This window comes from Lygodium microphyllum, chromosome 1, assembly GCF_053477565.2.
Source record: "Lygodium microphyllum isolate KBCC chromosome 1, Lygodium_microphyllum_v1.1.10, whole genome shotgun sequence".
NCBI classification, from domain to species: Eukaryota; Viridiplantae; Streptophyta; class Polypodiopsida; order Schizaeales; family Lygodiaceae; genus Lygodium; species Lygodium microphyllum.
Window position 1 is genome coordinate 71,673,956 of NC_141135.1, and position 18,351 is coordinate 71,692,306.

At 43.0% G+C, this 18,351-nt stretch overlaps 1 protein-coding gene across 4 annotated transcripts in view; it reads right to left on the reverse strand.

Moving 5' to 3' along the window:
- The window catches only part of LOC148041248 (light-inducible protein CPRF2-like), a 30,848-nt gene extending 16,133 nt beyond the window's left edge, over positions 1 to 14,715 (reverse strand). Inside the window, exons 1-2 of one of the 4 annotated variants that reach the window (XM_087678463.1) lie at positions 14,379 to 14,715; positions 12,332 to 13,366 (exon numbers count right to left, since the gene is read on the reverse strand). In XM_087678463.1, coding sequence (XP_087534589.1) covers positions 12,332 to 13,078 — 747 coding nt within the window. In that variant the 5' untranslated portion in view covers positions 13,079 to 13,366; positions 14,379 to 14,715. Of the gene's footprint in view, positions 1 to 12,321; positions 13,367 to 14,021; positions 14,243 to 14,285 lie in introns of those variants that run through there. The other 3 variants (XM_087678436.1, XM_087678445.1, XM_087678454.1) reach the window with 3 other exon arrangements.
- Between the last annotated feature and the right edge of the window lie 3,636 nt (positions 14,716 to 18,351).

Sequence of the window (18,351 nt, forward strand, 5' to 3'; positions counted from 1 at the left end):
TTTGGCATACTTTTCTCCTTGAAAATCCCTTGTTTTTCTTCATCTTCTCTATATCTCCCTCCTCGTGGCTCCTTCAGCATCTCCTCTTGATGGTAAGCATGCAAACATTATTTACACATCCACTGTGTTCAGCTTCAGGTTCCTATGAGGAGTGTGTGTTCAGCTTCAGGTTCCTGAGGATGCTATCTCTTTGTGCTTCAAATGTTTCACAGAGGGGTGCCATACGACGAAAGAATAAGAAGTCTCAATGCTATTATTGTGCCAAAATGGGACACCTCTGAAAGGACTACATGACATTAGCAGCTTAACGACAACAAGAGCAAGAGCAGACAATGACAAAGGGTGACAACTATTGGCAGCTATTCTCTACAACCCAACAGCTCCACCATACTGTTGTACCCTACGTTTTTCTATTGGTTGCAACCTCTTACTGCTGGTAGCATCCTCCTCCCACTAGCAGTTCACTTCAAGCCCTTGCACTACCCTCACACCCCTTGAGGCGAACATTGCGGTTCATGGTTCATGGCTGACCTCTTCCTTCTTCAGCAAGGCACACTAGTACCCATGGCTTCTTCCCCACTAGATGACCAAACTATTGGGTGCTCCTACTGTGGCATCACCGGACACACCATCAATGCTTACTGACTTCGACCTTTGCTCCCCACCCCCCCCAGAGTATATGTGTCTCCCATCTAGCACTTCCTGTGCCACCTCTCCTTTCTGGGCCATAGAGATCATTCTGCATCGACTATCAGAGTATTATGCTTAAGGCAATAAGCCACACCCAACACGCACTAAGTCCTTTCGAGCACATGGAGGCTTTAAGACCTTATGAGGCGATAAGCCCTCCTGGAGGCCACCCGACTGCGCAAAGGTTTAACCCATCCACTTTCGGGTACAGTGGCTTTCACGGCAAACATCTCCTCCACAGTCCACTCTCCTGAGAGCCTGCGACTGTTCCCCACCCTTGGCTCATCCTGCGCCTCCTTCTTCCCCACCCTCTTCCACTCAAGTTCGAGAGGCCACTTCTGGGTGCTTTCCGGCTTCTTCCAAGCCCTAGATACCTTCTTCGGCAAGATCAACGGAACTTTCTTCGTCATCAAATGCTTCATAGTCCGTGAGCCATGAGTGGTTGGATTCCCCTTCTCTCTCAGATTGGGATTCGGAGGGGGATTTTCTTACTTCACCCTCAGAGGGGGCTTCCAATTCTTCAGCGGCTTCCAAGGGGGCTCCTCCTTCTACTTCTTCCGATTCAAAGAGGGACTCTATGTGCCATGAAGTTCTTCACACACCACCATCTTTCACTTTCGAGGAGTGGCTCTCCTTTGAGCAATCATTTCCTCTACTCATACCCACGATCTAGAGAATCTACCTTGATAGGGGCCCTTGGGTCTTCGACAGCAACTTGGTGGCTAGGCCTTCGTATTACTTCCAACATGGAGTCACAGAGCTAGTGGCTTCTCTCCTAAGGTTGAGTTTCACGTTCTACAGTTCATCCACACTCCTGACTATCTTCAAAGGTCTCCTTTCAAGTGGTATTCTCAAATTACAAGGTGAATCTTCTTCGTCCCTTGGTCAGCATGGAGCCAACTCTCGAGATCAAGTACGAGTATATCCTTATGGTTCTCGGCACCGCACAAAGTCCGACATTCCACCTATACATTGCATGTTTTCATCATCTTTATACTAGGGTACTTGGGCAAGTGAACAATTTTCCCACGAGGGACACTGTCCAAGTGACACCTACTGCATGAGCATTCTTCAACATGTAGCATTCCATCTCCACCTCACTCTTCTCTTGTTCTCCTTTTCGGGCCTGAGAGGGGGTGTTGAGAAACCCTTCACCCTTAGTTTTGTGTTCTACTTTTTGCATTTAGGGTTTCGCCTTTTGCGTTTAGGGTTTCACAATGGACGGCCCCAAAAAGGGGTTGGGTGGGCACCCCACCCTAGACAGTTGACACCCTCCCTCCGAGCGCCACCCTAGACAATCTCTTGCCTATTTATAGGCTACCTCTGTCACTCATTCTTTACAGCTGATTCATTCAGTCTGTCACCTCTTCTCTCCAGCCTCTCCACTACCCTCACACCCCTTTAGGAAAACATTGTGGTTTGTGGTTCGTGGCTATCTTCATCATCTTCCTTGTGCTACAGCACCCTTGTTCCTTTGTATCACATTCACTCCAAGATTCAAATCATCATTATTCCATTCATCACAATTTCTTCTCTCCTCTTCTCTTCTCTTCTCAGTGTTTACCGAGTTCACTCCGTGTTCCTCCCCGCAAAACCTACTATCTCGCTGGTACGTCATCTTTTGACACTAGTAGTTAATTTGGTTCTGCAAATTATGACTGGAAACACTAACAGCGGCAATCTTTTGCATATCGAGAAGCTTGAGGACACACATAATTTTGCAATATGGCATAAACAATGCTACAATGTCTTGGTGCAGAAAGCCCATCAAAACAAAGGGAATAAATCCACCAAACATGGAACCAGACAAGTGGAATGACTTGGATGAGCTTGCCCGCTCTAGCATTAAGCTCTCAGTGTCCAACAACTTGCTCTTTAACATTGAGAAGCTGAATTCAACATATGCAATGTGGCAATGGCTTGAAGAATTGTATGCTCAGAAAAGTGCAGCCATCAAGGTTTATTGGCTGAAAATTTTGATGGACTTTCGCATGAAAGAAGATACAGCCATGTCTGTACATTTGAATGAGTTTAACTCAATTTTCAATCAACCGATTGCTTTGGATTTCCATATTGATGGTGAGTTCAAGGCTACATTCTTGCTATGCACTTTGCCTGAAAGTTGGGATATCTTCAAGACAACTTTGAGTAACTCGAATGCTCAGCTGTTATACTTTGATATGGAGAGTTCTTTGCTAATGGAAAAACTCAATAGGCAAAATAACTCAGCAAACAAGTCTTCTAATGCATTGCACACTAGAAACTGATTTCAACAAAAGGGCAGTTTTGAAAATAGAACATGCAACAAGTCATGTGGCAAAAATGTGGAGTGTCATCATTGTGGCAAAAAAGGGCACTATAAACAAGACTGTTTTCAATTGAAAAAAGAAAAATGCAAAAACAAAACACTGAAGACAACAAGGCTGAAAAAAAAAAACAGCCAGCTTGCAAAGAATAGCAATGTGAAAATAGAAGAGGTTAATGTAGTCACTCATGATAATGAGTGATAGTGATGTACTTCTTGCTTCTTCTTTGAGTGAGCATGCATTGATTGCAAATTTTGAGGATGATATGCACCCTTGGATACTTGATTCAAGTACGTCCTTTCATGTCACACCACATCATGAGTGGTTCTCTGGCTATAATGGTAGTGTACGTGGTGTTATCCACTTGGGAAATAACTATGCATGTAAAATTGCAAGCATTGGTAGTGTAAAACTGAAATTTCAGTATGGCCCCGTGTTTATTTTGCATAATGTGAGACATGTACCTCAACTCAAGAAGAGCTTGATAAGCACAAGGCAACTAGATGATGAAGGCTATCACTCCACCTTTGGGGATAGCAAATGGAAAATCTGTAGGGGCTCTTACATTGTTGCCAAGGGATCCGAAAGTGATACCTTATATCCTTTGCATGTATCTAGTGTGCATGACCATGTAGTCGCCATAACCGAGCAGCCAAGTGTTTCTTTGTGGCATAGCCAGTTGGGACACATGAGTCAAACTGGAATAAAAGTGCTTTCTCGCTTGGATTATTTGCCGTCTTTGAGATATGCTGATTTTGAACAGTGTGATCATTGTATTTATGGTAAACATGCTCAAACGTCACATAAAAAATCTCTCTCAAGTCTTCACCCTTAGAGTTGGTACATTCAAATGTATGTCAAATGCCAGGATTATCTCTAGTGGGGAAGAAGTACTTTATTACCTTTGTTGATGATGCCACACGCAAAGTATGGGTTTATCCAATCCGTCACAAAGACGAGGCCTTCGATAAATTTAGAAAATTATTGGCACTTGTCTATGGCTAGTCAAATGGCCCCACCAAGTGTTGGAGGCCAAGCAATAAACCCTTTAAATATTGTTTCAAGGAATCAACAATCAATTCCCAATCAAGTGGTTAGACCAATGGAACGACAGGTAGACGATCATAGCTACGAGTCAAGTACCTTAAATGTCCTCAACAAAGTTAAGGATATGATGAAGCACTATACTAACATGATCACCGAACAATATAGACAAATAGTTGCTGATGTCAATATCCTTGAGAAGCAACAAAATTAAGGGGAGTCGACACCCTGAAGAGGGTGCCTTCTCACGATTCAACTATAAGTGGTGTAGCGGCCAACATTTCCCTAGGAATTGCCCAAATGTTAAATGTGACATATGCGAGAAGTCCAACCACTTAGCTAGTACTTGTTGGAGCAAGATTAGTTCTCTCCAACAAGGAAGTAAACAGCCACACTAGGCAACCATTGAGCACAAGGAATAATCTCTAGCAAGATGAGGGACCGAAGCAAATACTACAAAGAGGGAAAGCTATGGTAGAGAAGCCACCTAGTGGCAATGAAGTCAGCCTTATTGAAGCTCTTTGTGTCAACGGCACCAAAGCTTCTAATTTACAAGTCATTATGAGATGTCAAAAGGGTAGAGAAGGTGACAAAGACAAGGAAAAACCTATTGAGGGAAACCCTAAGCCACATGATAAGGGGACCCAAGTCCTTAATCCTGACATGGAAAGCGGATCTCTAAAAGCCATTGATAGTAAAGCTGACGCTAAGAAGAATAAGGAATTACCAAAGAAAGGCACCAAAGCCAATTCAAAGACCAAAGGAGAGAATGGTCTGGCGGAAAAAGAGAGCTCTTGCTAGCTATCATGAATTTGATTTAGAGAGTTCTCTTTTCGAAGCCAAGGTGGATTTAAACCCTCTTGCAATTGATTAAGTTGTTTCTAGGAGTATGTAAGGAATTCAAAAATATTCTTTGCACTGAGTATATCGTGGAGCCCTTAGGAATAGCACAAGTAGGAGATGATTGGTTTGAGCGTGCTGAAAAGCATTGTCCAAGGAAAGCAACATACGTTGATGGAATATTAGTGGAACATACTATTGTGGACATGGGATCTTCCGTCAATATTATGAGTTTGGAATTAATGGAGAGGCTAGGTCTAGAAATAAAAAAATATACATCCACGATTCTCCGAATGGCTGATGACAATTTTGTTAGCAGTCATGTTTGTCATGCCTTGTCATCTCCTGCCTGTGAGCCTCAGTCTGAGTCAAACGAGGACATTAGGAGCTCTGACATGTCTGTCATGTGTTATGATGGGGGAGGCTAGTCACTCTCGACTGGCTATCTTAGGATGTGTATTTCTTTTTGGCCTCTTTTAGTGGGCAGCCACTGGCTGCCCGGCCACTTTTTGGTCACTGTTGTGGGGCGCCCATTTTTGGGCATTTTTAGGGTTTGCGCCCATTTTAGGGTTAGGGTTAGGGTTTGTCCTTTGCCTATTTATAGGCAGCCCCCCTCCCCACTTGGTCACTTGTCTTCTTGCAGATTTCGACACTCCTTCTCCCCCGCGGTGGTGCTGCCATCACCATCAGCCTGATCTGGTGCCCTCACTGGCACTTCGGGCTGTGTGCAGGGACTAATCAGTCCATTTCAGTGTATTCAGCATTCATTTCAGTCAGTGCAGATTTCTCTTCCTTATTTTCTGCTTTCTCTCTCTCTCCCTCCATGTTCGTGTTTCCTCTTCCGCAGCGCACTCTCACATGGTATCAGAGCCGAAGGAGAGTACACGGAGCTGAGATTTACGCGGGAGAACACCCACAACTTTGCGTTTGCTGGTCAAGACGTCTCCAACAGCTGAGGCGTCACCTTCTGCACCATCTTCTTGATCAAGGCGGCCTGTTTTGGTGTCACATCTTTGCGTTTGCTGCTGGCGTCATCCCCAACAGCCAAGGCAGCCCTTCCAGGAGGTCCCAAATATTTGCGTTTGCTGCTGGCGCCTTCTCCAGTGGCTGCCACATCATCACCAACCTCTTCCTACTTGAGTTTTCAGCCTGGGCGGCCCTCCTCCAGCTGGGCGACACTCCTACAGCCTGCGCCTTGTTGTTCTGGCCGTTGTTCCATCTTCAGGCGGCTCTTTTCCTGCTGGCGACCTATTCCCAGGCTGCGTTTTGAGGCAAGAGGCTGTTTTTCTATGGTGACTGCATCGTTAGCATTTGCGTTTGACATCATCCTTGCGTTCTGTGCAAGGCGGCCAGCTCAGGAGCCTTTGGTGTTTGTGTTTCGGCACCGGCAACCTTCCCTTGTTGTGTTTTGGTGTTTGCAGATTGGAAGATGTCTTCTCATCAGTTTACGGGCTTTGATGACTCAGATGACGAGCTTTTGTCTCGACACTCATCTGAACGGAGGCGTGATTTCTATCACGAGGACCGTCGTCCGGAGTCTATTCCTCTTTCCCGTCCCCCTTCTATTCATGTATCTCGGCGAGCCCCTTTCAGTGGGCCGAAGATGCAGCCTTTGGTACCCCCTGTACAGGTACCCGTACTTCCTCAGCTGCCCAAAGAGGACCGGTTGGATGGCTCTAACTTTTCTCTATGGTCCTGCAAGGTGGAGTGTATCTTGGACTCCTTCGATCTTTGGGAGCTTGTTTCTGTTCCTATTCCCCGGCCTAAGGTGGATCCCGCAGATGGGACATCTATGGATCGTACAGCCTTATGGGATCGGCTTAATTCTAGAGCCAGATCTTTCCTCTTTCTGAGTTTGCAGGATTCTGTCCTTGTTCATGTTCACAGGTTGAAGACTGCAACAGACGTGTGGAGAAAGCTTGTGTCTCTCTATCAACAGAAGACGTTTGCCCACCGGATATCTCTTGAAAAGAAGTTGTGGATGCTCGCTATTGATGATAGTCCTTCCATGAAGGACCACATCAACAGATTACAGGATATGAGGGATGAGCTTGCATCCCTCGGTCGGACGATATCTTCTGAAGACATGGCTATGATTCTTTTGACTCAGCTGCCATCGCCTCGGTTTGATGTCTTCTACACCAGCCTTCTTACATCGAGGACCCGTGAGAAGCTTCTATGGGAGGAGCTATCCCTGCTTGTCTTGGAACATGACGAGCGACTCAGAGAGGTCACTGCTAGTGGATCCGACTCCACTAGAACCTTTGTTGCAGGTTCGGGAGGACAGAAGAAGAAGAAGAAGTCAAAGGCTAAGAAGAAGGACAGTTCTTCCGGCTCTGACACAGATTCAGAGAGACCGAAGTGCCCACATTGTGGGAAAGGGACACATCCCGAGGAGAAATGCTGGAAGAAATACCCTCACCTTCGTCCGGGAGCGAAGGGTGGATCTACATCGGAGCCTTCTTCTACCTCTACACCAGCTGTTACCCATGAGTCACTGTTCCTTCATATCCATGCTTTGGAGGAGGATCCTTCTTCCGTGGCTGCAGTGTCTTTTGCGCAGCCTTGGTTAGTGGACAGTGGTGCTTCCAGTCATATGACTCCCCGAGGTGATTTGTTACAGGATCTCCATCCATCAGAGGGTTCAGTCACTGTTGGTGACATTTTATCGGTGCCTATTAGTGGTGTTGGCACATTGCCTTTGTTTACCGACCGACCTTCGAGCTCCTTTTCACAGGCCCTACATGTTCCAGATTTGGGCCTTCCCCTCCTCTCAGTTTATGGCCTTACGAGGCTTGGCACACGAGTGATCTTCACCGAGCATGCCGTTGTTATTGAGGATTCTCTTACAGGAGCTGTCTTATCTACAGGTTGGCAGGAGAGCGGGCTTTACAGGCTCCATTCCCCTTCTTTGATGCAGGGTCCTCCAAGGCAATCTATTGCTACACTCGTTCCCGCTTGTGCACCTTCTATTCCACAGGTTCCTTCCCATCCCCCACCTTCTCCTCCGGTGGTTCCCTCGTACCCCCCATCCCTTTCCGAGGTGAACGATCTCGGTGATTCGGCTGTGGATTCCCTGGCCCCTAGTGTTTTAGAGGGGGATTCCCAGGATCATGAGGAGCTCCTTCAACGGCAGTCTACATCGACGGACTTCATCGACATTGGCATTCCTCTTGCCACCCCAGGATCTATTTCTTCTTTGGCCTTCAGCCACATCCAGAATCTGAGAGGGGGTGTTAGCAGTCATGTTTGTCATGCCTTGTCATCTCCTGCCTGTGAGCCTCAGTCTGAGTCAGACGAGGACATTAGGAGCTCTGACATGTTTGTCATGTGTTATGATGGGGGAGGCTAGTCACTCTCGACTGGCTATCTTAGGATGTGTATTTCTTTTTGGCCTCTTTTAGTGGGCAGCCACTGGCTGCCCGGCCACTTTTTGGTCACTGTTGTGGGGCGCCCATTTTAGGGCATTTTTAGGGTTTGCGCCCATTTTAGGGTTAGGGTTAGGGTTTGTCCTTTGCCTATTTATAGGCAGCCCCCCTCCCCACTTGGTCACTTGTCTTCTTGCAGATTCCGACACTCCTCCCCCGTGGTGGTGCTGCCATCATCATCAGCCTGATCTGGTGCCCTCACTGACGCTTCGGGCTGCGTGCAGGGACTGATCAGTCCATTTCAATGTATTCAGCATTCATTTCAGTCAGTGCAGATTTCTCTTCCTTATTTTCTGCTTTCTCTCTCTCTCTCCCTCCGTGTTCGTATTTCCTCTTCCGCAGCGCACTCTCACAAATTTAAGACAACTTAAGGGTGCATTACTAAAGTCCACGTGACCGTAGCCAATGTACAATGCATTTTAGACTTTAGGATTATAAGGTTTGCAATGCGACCTAGCTATCAAGTATTGTTAGACAAGCCATGGATCTTACAAGCGGACTATCAGGTTGATATACAGATTGGTCAATTCATTTTTGGTAGAGGTGCTGGACGTATAGTAGTAGATGCTTACCCTAAATCTCCTCAAAGTGAGAGAGTTCCTTTATCTTCATCAAAGTTAGAAACATTAGAGGACAAGCTGAACTAATAAGGAACTCACACGAAAGATAAGCGACCTGAATGAACCCACTAATATGAGTAAATCTTCAAATCGCAAAAGAGCAAGAAGGCCAGCACGATTAGAGATTCGACCCTACCTAAGTCAACTAGTTTGATCAACAACCTATAGGACCAAGAGACCGATAAGATATCACGACCAAGCTCCATCTGCTATTGAGAAATCATCAAGTGTCGAATCCAACGAGAGGCCCACTATAGAGGATATCTATCAAGTAACTTTGAATAAGCCAATAGAGGCTTAGGCTATGTGAAAAAAAGTAAGGGGCATGCCTTTCGAACCAAGGGACGGGCTATTCAAGGAATTGACAAAATTACGAAAAGCTGGCCTAATATTTTCGATACAACACACAAAGTGATGTTCGCCAATCATTATCAGGAAGAAGAATAATAATCAAATTCAGCTTTGCGTAGATTTCAAAGAGCTTAATAAGCAGATGGTTAAGGGTTTCTACTTATTAAAACTATGTTGTGCACTAATGAAACCAATTATTCATGGCAAAAATTTCTAGTACTAAGTTGGAGAGTTGAGAAGCCCATTGAACCTCTCCCATAGCACCATGTTGCCATCCACCAAATAGAGTTGGCGTTGCCTTCCTCCTTGCCACTCAATCCACTCGTCTCTACCTGCTTCCTCATTGACCATAGCCCAAGGCACCTCCTCACCTGGCACTATTAGGTTCCATCCCAAAAGTAAAGTAAAAATGATGAAAATATCAAAAATATAGCTAGCATAGGAATCAAAGTTTCTAGCTCCAAGGCATCACTAAAGATAGGTGGGCCTATAGTGGATCTATTGGGTTTACACTAAGGGTTGAAGTTAGGGGAAGGAGATCCTATCTACACCTTCAAAAAATCCAAGAAATGTAGTGCCTCCCCCTAGCTTGCCAATCCTACCAACTATACCACCCGGCCCCCCATTGTCACCCTTGCCTTTTTATTGCTCTTGCAACCAATTGGACTTGTAGTAATAGCTCTACCTCATCATCCCACCTTGTTAATCCTCTTCTCAATTCCGTACATACTACTTTCTCCCCTTGTGGCAACCTTCCCCTTGTCTTTCAACCGGTCAAAAGCTTGCTCATGAGGTCCTAGAAGAAATGCATACAAATGAAACCTCAAGTCTAGCACCTACACAACTTGAAGTTACATCCAAGTTAAACATCTTGCATGTGGTTCTCTTCGAGGAACAACTCCAAATGATCTAGGACATTGAGAAGATTTAGAGAAGACCATAGTCTTTAGACACATCATGGGCCACTCACCTTCCCCAACATAGCTTCGCAATTGGCTTCACCTCCCCTCCACATCAACACGTCATGCATAGATGAGGCCATCTTCATGGGACAAGGTAACTTCATGGTTTGTCTCAACTCCACAAATCTAGCACAAGAGCTGCTAGCTCACTTCAGATGTCTGCAAAAGGGGTTATTTAAGTGGTTCTATGCAAAGCACATCCAAATCCACAGTTTCGAGTTTCACCCCAACATTCCCTTGGTACTCCATTACTCTCCTCTTCCCATGCCTCGCAAGGAGTATCTCCGGCAAGTAGAGGATTGAAAGAGCCTTTTTGGCACCGTGCTTCTTGCATCCTTTGCAGATGTACTAACAAGTAGAGGGGTACTAAAGGTACAGGTGGCAACTACAAATATTGAGAGAATACATAAGGGTTTGCATATTGTGGATGGTAACTCCTCGATTAGTCAATAGATCTTCGTTATAGGGTAGCCTAGCCAATGTCATAGATGCCATGCTATAGACATCATGTTGTAGAGTACATCCATTTTACACAAAAACCTACTCAAGAGGAGACTAATTTCCAAACGAAGTCCCACCATACAATGGATGATAATGGATTCACCAAAGTCCAACATTGACATGGTAAGAGCCAAACCACCCCAATCGTCCCAACGAAGAGCATGAGCTTCAAGAGGAGCCACATCTTGTTTGTGCCACACCAAGCGATAGGCTCCCCTTCATCGAGAGCATTGCCACCCTCCAACCCCTTCTCACCACCTTCCTCCTTCCCCTCCCCTTCTCCCACCTCCACCTCCACCTCCACCTCCCCTCCACCTCAATCCCCCTTTCCCTCGCTCACAACCGGCCCCACAACAAATAGTATTGCTTTCTCACCCTCAAGATCCCCCCTCCCCCTATCATTCCGAAACCTACTCCCCTCTTAAAGAGGTGAGGAATTCCATACTCCATTGACTTTCCCTTGAAAACAACATAGAGGCCCCTCTCACCGGACAAGAGGATTCATGTCCTCTTCAACGTCCCCACCATTCCCCTAACGCCTAGCTCCCTCCTCATGAGTTCAACCAATGTGAGCCTTGGTCATACATGGGAGTTGCAGGTTACAAGGAGTTCTCACTTCCATTGGAGATGGGAATCTTCATAAATCGCAAATCTCAAAACAAAAAGGTGCGCCTTTTCGCTCCTCCAGATGGATTGACTACTACTTCTTCTACAATCTACATACTTTAGTGTGTGATCCAATGCATGCGGCGGTGGTCATCCAGGACCACAATTTACACCCAAGAATAGTGTATGCTAATGAGTCCCAAAAGATACAGTACACAAGACCATGCCCCTGATGTGAACACTTTGTCACTGACTGCAGAACAATAAAATCTTGGGAGCAAAGAAATGCCTAAAAGCCAGCATATGTAGTTTCACTAGAAAAGAAAAATTGGCCTTTCCATAGCCAGTACACTACAAGTCTGACTTGACCAACTGAACAGCCACTTGACTACACCAGCCATTTCTGTCTATTGCTTCTGCCTCCTATCCTTCATCTAGGGCCTATACGATGCCACAAGATTCTGCACCCACATCATCATGGCTGACACGGGTACTGTGCTGAATGCTGGGTACAGTTCAAGGAATTGCTACACAGTATGGTGCACCACAGTAGATAAATAACTCAAATGCACCCACTAGATCACTGCAAGGGTGTTGGAAGGAGATAATTTGAAGTCTAGTTCTTCTGCAGTAACCGCAATTTTGTGCAGCCGAGGTTGCGCAGGGAGGCACCTAGCTAGCACAATTATCTAGATCTTGTTGCTGGCCTTTGCTGGCTAGGATATCTAAAGAGACATGTTATTTTCTCTCTCATTGAACAAGGCCACATTTTAATGAAATTTGCCACCATCTTTTTTCTAGTGCACCAAAAGTATTGAGATTTTCATAGCTTACAATATTCCTTCTCAAACAACAGACAAGCAAATAGCTGACATGCTTATATCCTTTATGACTAAGGACATTCCAATGAACTTATCATAACTAACAAGATTAACTAGCAAAAAAAATATGGATCTTTTGGGAGAAGACAGACAAGAAGAGACCCGTTTTAGGGCAACAGCTGCGCAGGCAAGATCAAGTTGCTGCTTCAAGATTTGTTCATAGGCATGTGGGTTCCTTTGCAAGACACTAGGCAGTTCATTCTGTAGCCCAGTGAATAATGGATTGAGGGCTCCTGAAACTTGCTGCTCTGGCACCTCAGTGTGACCAACACCTGCAGAAATCTCCTTCCTTGATCGTTCAGAGGTAGCAGATTCCTGGTTGTCCATTTCATTGGTTGAAAGTTGAGATACATTTTCACTTGGCACAATGGGCTTCATTGCTTGATCTTTATTTGCCTCCCTCTCAACAAAAGATGATGGTTTACCCTCAGAGTTTGCAGCATCAATAATGGCAGGTTGCTTCAGAAATTCTTGAAATGTCCACTCTGAGTCAACCCGTGGGATTGGCTTGTCAATCTCTGGCTTACTGTCTGGCTTTAATGTATCCATGGATGCATGGGTTCTGAGAAACTCCTGAAAGGCCCATTCTGAGTCAATCCGAGTCATCTTCTTCCCTCCCTCATCAACCTGGACTTCCTGTGACAAAGAACCATCAATTCCAGGCTCAGACAATTCCAAGCTACCTTTCTGATGTATGTTAGCCAAGGTAGCGGCACTGGTTGCATTTGTAGTGTGACTGTGGCTGTGGCTGTGGCTGTGACTGCGATTGCTGTTGTTATTACTTTCACCGTGAGTATCCAGTTTCCAGAAAGTTCCAAGAATATCATCCACGGAAAAGTTCCGCTCCATAACCTCTTTTCTAATCTTTGATTGCAGAAGGCCTTAAGGTCAGATCACCCTTGCAATACTCAGATCAACTGTTGAAATGATTTGTTGCCCTTTATAAAAACTGGCAGTAGCAAACATCGGACACCCTAACTCTTTGAATGTGTTAGTGAGCAACAGGCACTAAAGCATTGCTAGATTCTTTCCCTTCACAGAATGTATGCCCATACATGCAACTTTCAACCTTGTCACTCTAAAACCAGCTCTTTGAAATTGGTTTCAGCAACTTAGAAAAGAGTTTATCCTGCTGCACTGTAAAACAGAAAATGCCAACAGCCAGAGTAAATGTTAGAACAATATCATTGAGTACCTTAGAATTACTCCATTTAATTAAACGTGTCATAATGAATCCACTCTAATTAAACAACATCAATATAATCAAACTCCAAAGCTATTCTTTTACTGAAAACGCACTCTTTCTTATAGGAAAAGAAATGCTCTGAACAACGGGCCATATTCTGCCTAATGTAAACGAGTCACCTCCTCTCAATTTTACCAGCAAATAGCTCTTAAAAATATATTTTCCTGCATGATCGTATAGAGTCCCCTTGTTCAGAACTTTTTTAACAGTGTCCCATTAAATGATACCCTACAAATCAAGGCTCCAGCCCTAAAGGCAGTAAAACATCATGTTCTTCCATAAAGGAAGAGGGCTGTACTCATGATTCCACCTGATCAAGCATGTGGTAATAATTCACACTCTCAATGAGCAATGTTGTGGATCGAACTAATAAGCTGTTCCTCAAAAGAAAACAAAGTGTACTACGACAATGGTGCATATTCAGCCGTGCATCAAAGGATGCTGACCGTCCCTTATTTTAACAAACTCTAAAGCATCTCTTTCCCGCACTTCCATATACTAGTTCTCTTCTTCAAAACTTTCCAACGGTGTCCCATTTAATGATACCTGTTTTGTGTCTTAGCAGACAAAGGCTCCTGCCCTGAAGACAGTAAAATGTTGTTTTCTTCGATAAAGGAAGAGGACTGTGCCAATGGTTCCACTTAATCAAGCATGTTGTAATAATATTCAACTCTAATCAAGCAACGTTGCGATCAAACTCTACAACTAATCTTTCGGCAAATACAAGCTCTTTCTTACAGGAAACAAACGCTGAGGAAAATGGAGCATATTCAGTAGAATGTCAAACAAGTAACCTTCCCTTGCTTTTACCAGCAAAATAACTCTAAAGCGTCTCCATTTCCGCACTTCCAAATACCGTTCCCCTAACTCAGAATTATGCAGAAGGACGCCATTACAAGATACCTGGTTTCGTTCGTAGCAAAGAATGGCTCCTGCCCTAAAGGGAGCAAAAGGTCATTTTCTTTGTTTAAGGAAGGTATCTGTACTCGTGCTTCTTTCCCCAGGAAAGGCGCTTTCTATTGTCTTGTTAAGACAAGATTCTGCTTTTGCCAAGTGAAAGGAAAGCTCTGCGAACGCAATGCGCCTGGCGACCAGGGAGAAAATGATGATAATGAAGAAGAAGAAGAAGCAGACACGCTGCGATGCCGATCTTCCTGTAGCACACGACGCAGCAAGAATGAAGAAGGATGTAAAGCTAGGACTCTTGCTTGGATGAGAAGAACCAAATTTAGGGGTTGTCTTAAAAGCATTTTTTAAATAAGAATCGCTTCCCCTTTGTTGCTATTTCACGTTTCAAAACGGTCAATGTGGCATCCTGTACATCATACATCTACCATCGTACCTTTGTCAACATTGCTGGGCGGTGGCCATATGCTTTAGGTCCTACTTTGTCTTGCCCTTCCAAGCTTTTACCACCCCCATCCTCTAGAGTCTTTGCAACTCCCACCGATGATGAGCGGCGGCTTGATCGGCACGGTATGTGCACGAGTAATAGGAGGTTAAAAGTTCAAAACCCACAATTGAGTGGCTTCATGGTGCCTTGGAGCGCAACTGATTGGCACATGCAACTAGGCATTGAGACTATATGATAAGCATTGAAAACTCTAGATTTTCTTCTTATATGGAACAATATTGTTTAAGTAAAATCATTGGAGCATTGTGTGAAAGTTATAGTCAATGTAAATTCAATACTATTTGTGTTCAATTGTGTTAGGTTTCTACAAATAAACTAAAAATAATTGTACATATATTAGTCTCTAGTAGCACATATTTCACTAAGTTTACTCTACATTGCTAAGATTAAACATAATTTGCTCACATAAAATTTACATGTTTTGAGGTATCCATTGGCTTAGCACACTTACTGTCAAATGAAGCTAATACATTTTGAGCAATGTTTCGTTTTATTTTTTTATTTTAAAAACAAGAAAAAAGATAGGCAAAAAACGATCATTAGCTACATGTATAAAGATTAGGATGAAGCCCAATCACAAATAATCTAAAAATGGTCACATTTGAAAAGACAATAGTCTTTATTGTGTATCATGCACAGTTGTTCCCCTTTTCTTTTGCAATCCAAGATGCCTTGCAATTGCCTCACGCTTGAACTTTTGTCATCCATGATTCCTTACCACTACCTCACACTTGAACATGTGACCGACAAAATACAACTGAATCCTCTAAGCTTGGGATCTATTTTGAAGTTTAATGGAATTATTCAAAAGGGACACTTGAGTATAACGTTCATTGGAAATGCAGCAACGTATCGATTTGATCCTTGTTAAGCTATTATGAAGAGATGATGCAATGTCATACATTCATTGAACACGTGAGTCAAATGCAATCATGGGAGATTGACTATTAGTTTAGGCAAAGGTTGGCAGAATTATCGAGAAGAGACATCAAATTAAAGACATGGAAATGAATGGAATGACGAGGGATTCATTCTTATTATATGGTGTAGCACAATGACATTGTTAAGAAATAGGTGATCTAATTAATGAGACGTCCATTTAAAGACATGAAGACATGAAGACAAATGGAATCATGGGGGATTATGGATGTTGCCTTATCCATTTAAAGACATGAAGACATAAATACATGAAGACAAATGGAATCATGGGGGATTATGGATGTTGCCTTATAGACTAAAGCATCTCACAAAAGTATACTTCAATCCAATTGAGTTCACTAGGAGGGCTAGTGAGGTTTAGCCTTGTCCCTCATTTTTTTAAACATAACTACTATAATCTACTACATGCTTAGAAGTAATTCGACTTAAATTAATACATAGAATTGTACTCTCCAATTTTAGGCTCAAGAGTCCTTACATGTCATTTTCCACTACTAAAGTTGTTGGTACAATTCTACAATAACCTTTATGTGAATAGTTGGATTCTGATAAACAATTAAGGTCTAAAAGAATTCCGTATCAAATAAACATAAAATCTTAAAGTTGATTTTGTAGAAGTATCATGATTTTTATTTTCAACCTCTTAACTAAAAATGTTTAACAAGCCTTGGATTCTTATGTGCCTTCTAGCATATAAGACCTTTTAAATATACATGTCATTATTGTGATACAGAGTTGAAAATGTGTCAAAGCTAACATGATGAAAAGATGTACAACAATAATAGAGGGTGAGTATCACATAATGGTTTGTTTAAGATTTTCGAAGTGTAACCCACACATGGCAATCTCAAATTGATTGCTTGTTTGTGGTAAAACTATAAAGCTGTTGAAAGCAGGATCCCAAACCCCCATAATGAAAAGCTATTGTTTATGACTCTTTAATATGTTAAGTAAGCAATCATTTCTCTCAATGTTTCTACGTCTAGCCAAAGGCAAATGCATGGTCATTTAAACTTTTCACATTGCACCAAAAGTTTTAGACATGCTTCTATTAAGTAAAGAAGTTGGTACCTCCATTGGTAAGTCCATCCGATACCCTCCATGCATACGAGCAAACACTTTGAGATACCCCTCATAAACAACATTACTCCATAAGAAGAACAAGGCCAAACCTTAAATATTCACCTAACAACTAGCGATGAGTCCACTAATGCATGTTACATGTTTGGTCAAGAGAAAGAAACCTACAACTTTGTAGCTACTCGTGTTTATTATGGTTGTTGATCTTCCAATACACTAATATCCACATGTGCCTAGGTAGACATTAGATGGTAGATAAAACCGTCATCAAGAACCCTTAGGCAAATGAAGCGCACAATAGCAACATGAACACCCATAGAAGTGGAATGTGTGAATATATCACAAGCATTGCCAAAACCCTTTGCTATTGTGAAAAAAAAAGGGGGAACTCTTTGTCATGGTGCCCAGTGATGCAACCTCTTGGTAATGCCTCGCCAAGAAGAGACTATATGCCAATGTTACACATGCTTGGATGAATCTTGCTCAAAGCCCTCAAGACCAAGCAAAACCCTTCATGGACTCATTGTAGTGCCCTTGGCTATGCCTTTGTAGGGTTGGACCCCTTGGCAAACTTTGCAAATTTACAAAATGGGCACATTTCATTCTTAGTTACCACATCATTGAGGAGTTTTAGTTATACTTTCAAACAAAAATGGATATAACCTTCATGTGAAATGAACTAAAAAGAAAGAGTGATTGTGTATGTGGTTTCACATGTCTATAGATAACTCACACACCCAATGTGTGAATTTGGATACATTTACAACAATTAAAATGTTGTCAACTCATAGAAGCATATTCATGGCATATGTACAAAGAACGAACAAACTAACCTAGTCATAAAAGACATTGAAAGGGCTCATAGCCTCCCTTCTTAATTTTAAAGTGAGCAATAAGTACCAAAGACTTCTTATTAGCAATGTAAGGGTAGTGCACTAATAAACACAAGAATTCCTTTAAGTGAGATTGCTAACAAGTTTCTTATTTAATATTCTCTTGAAACATTGTATAGAAAAGATTGTCATGACTTGTCAACTATATACTTGACTCACTTTGTAAACATGCATGAAAACCTTGTGCAAAGGATTTGACTATTGTTCATAGCACATGATAATATGTACAATGAAACACGATCGTGCAGACGTGTGATAAAGATAATTGCACATGGCTATATTAATCATTCTTTGAGCATTGAAACTCTTGTCTATTTGTTGATGTGTGTGTAATCTTTTGTTTCACTTTTGAAATTACAAACAAAATCACATTGACTATTATCAAAAAACAAGGTATCTAGCGTATAGTGGAGCACAAGAAGATTTAAGTATTGCATTGATGTGTCTATACATAGTTACTCGAAGTATATAATGTGCATTAGCTTCCTAGATCTTATAAGATGGCTTCTTATGCACACACACATTCTCTCTCTCTCTCACTCTCTCTCTC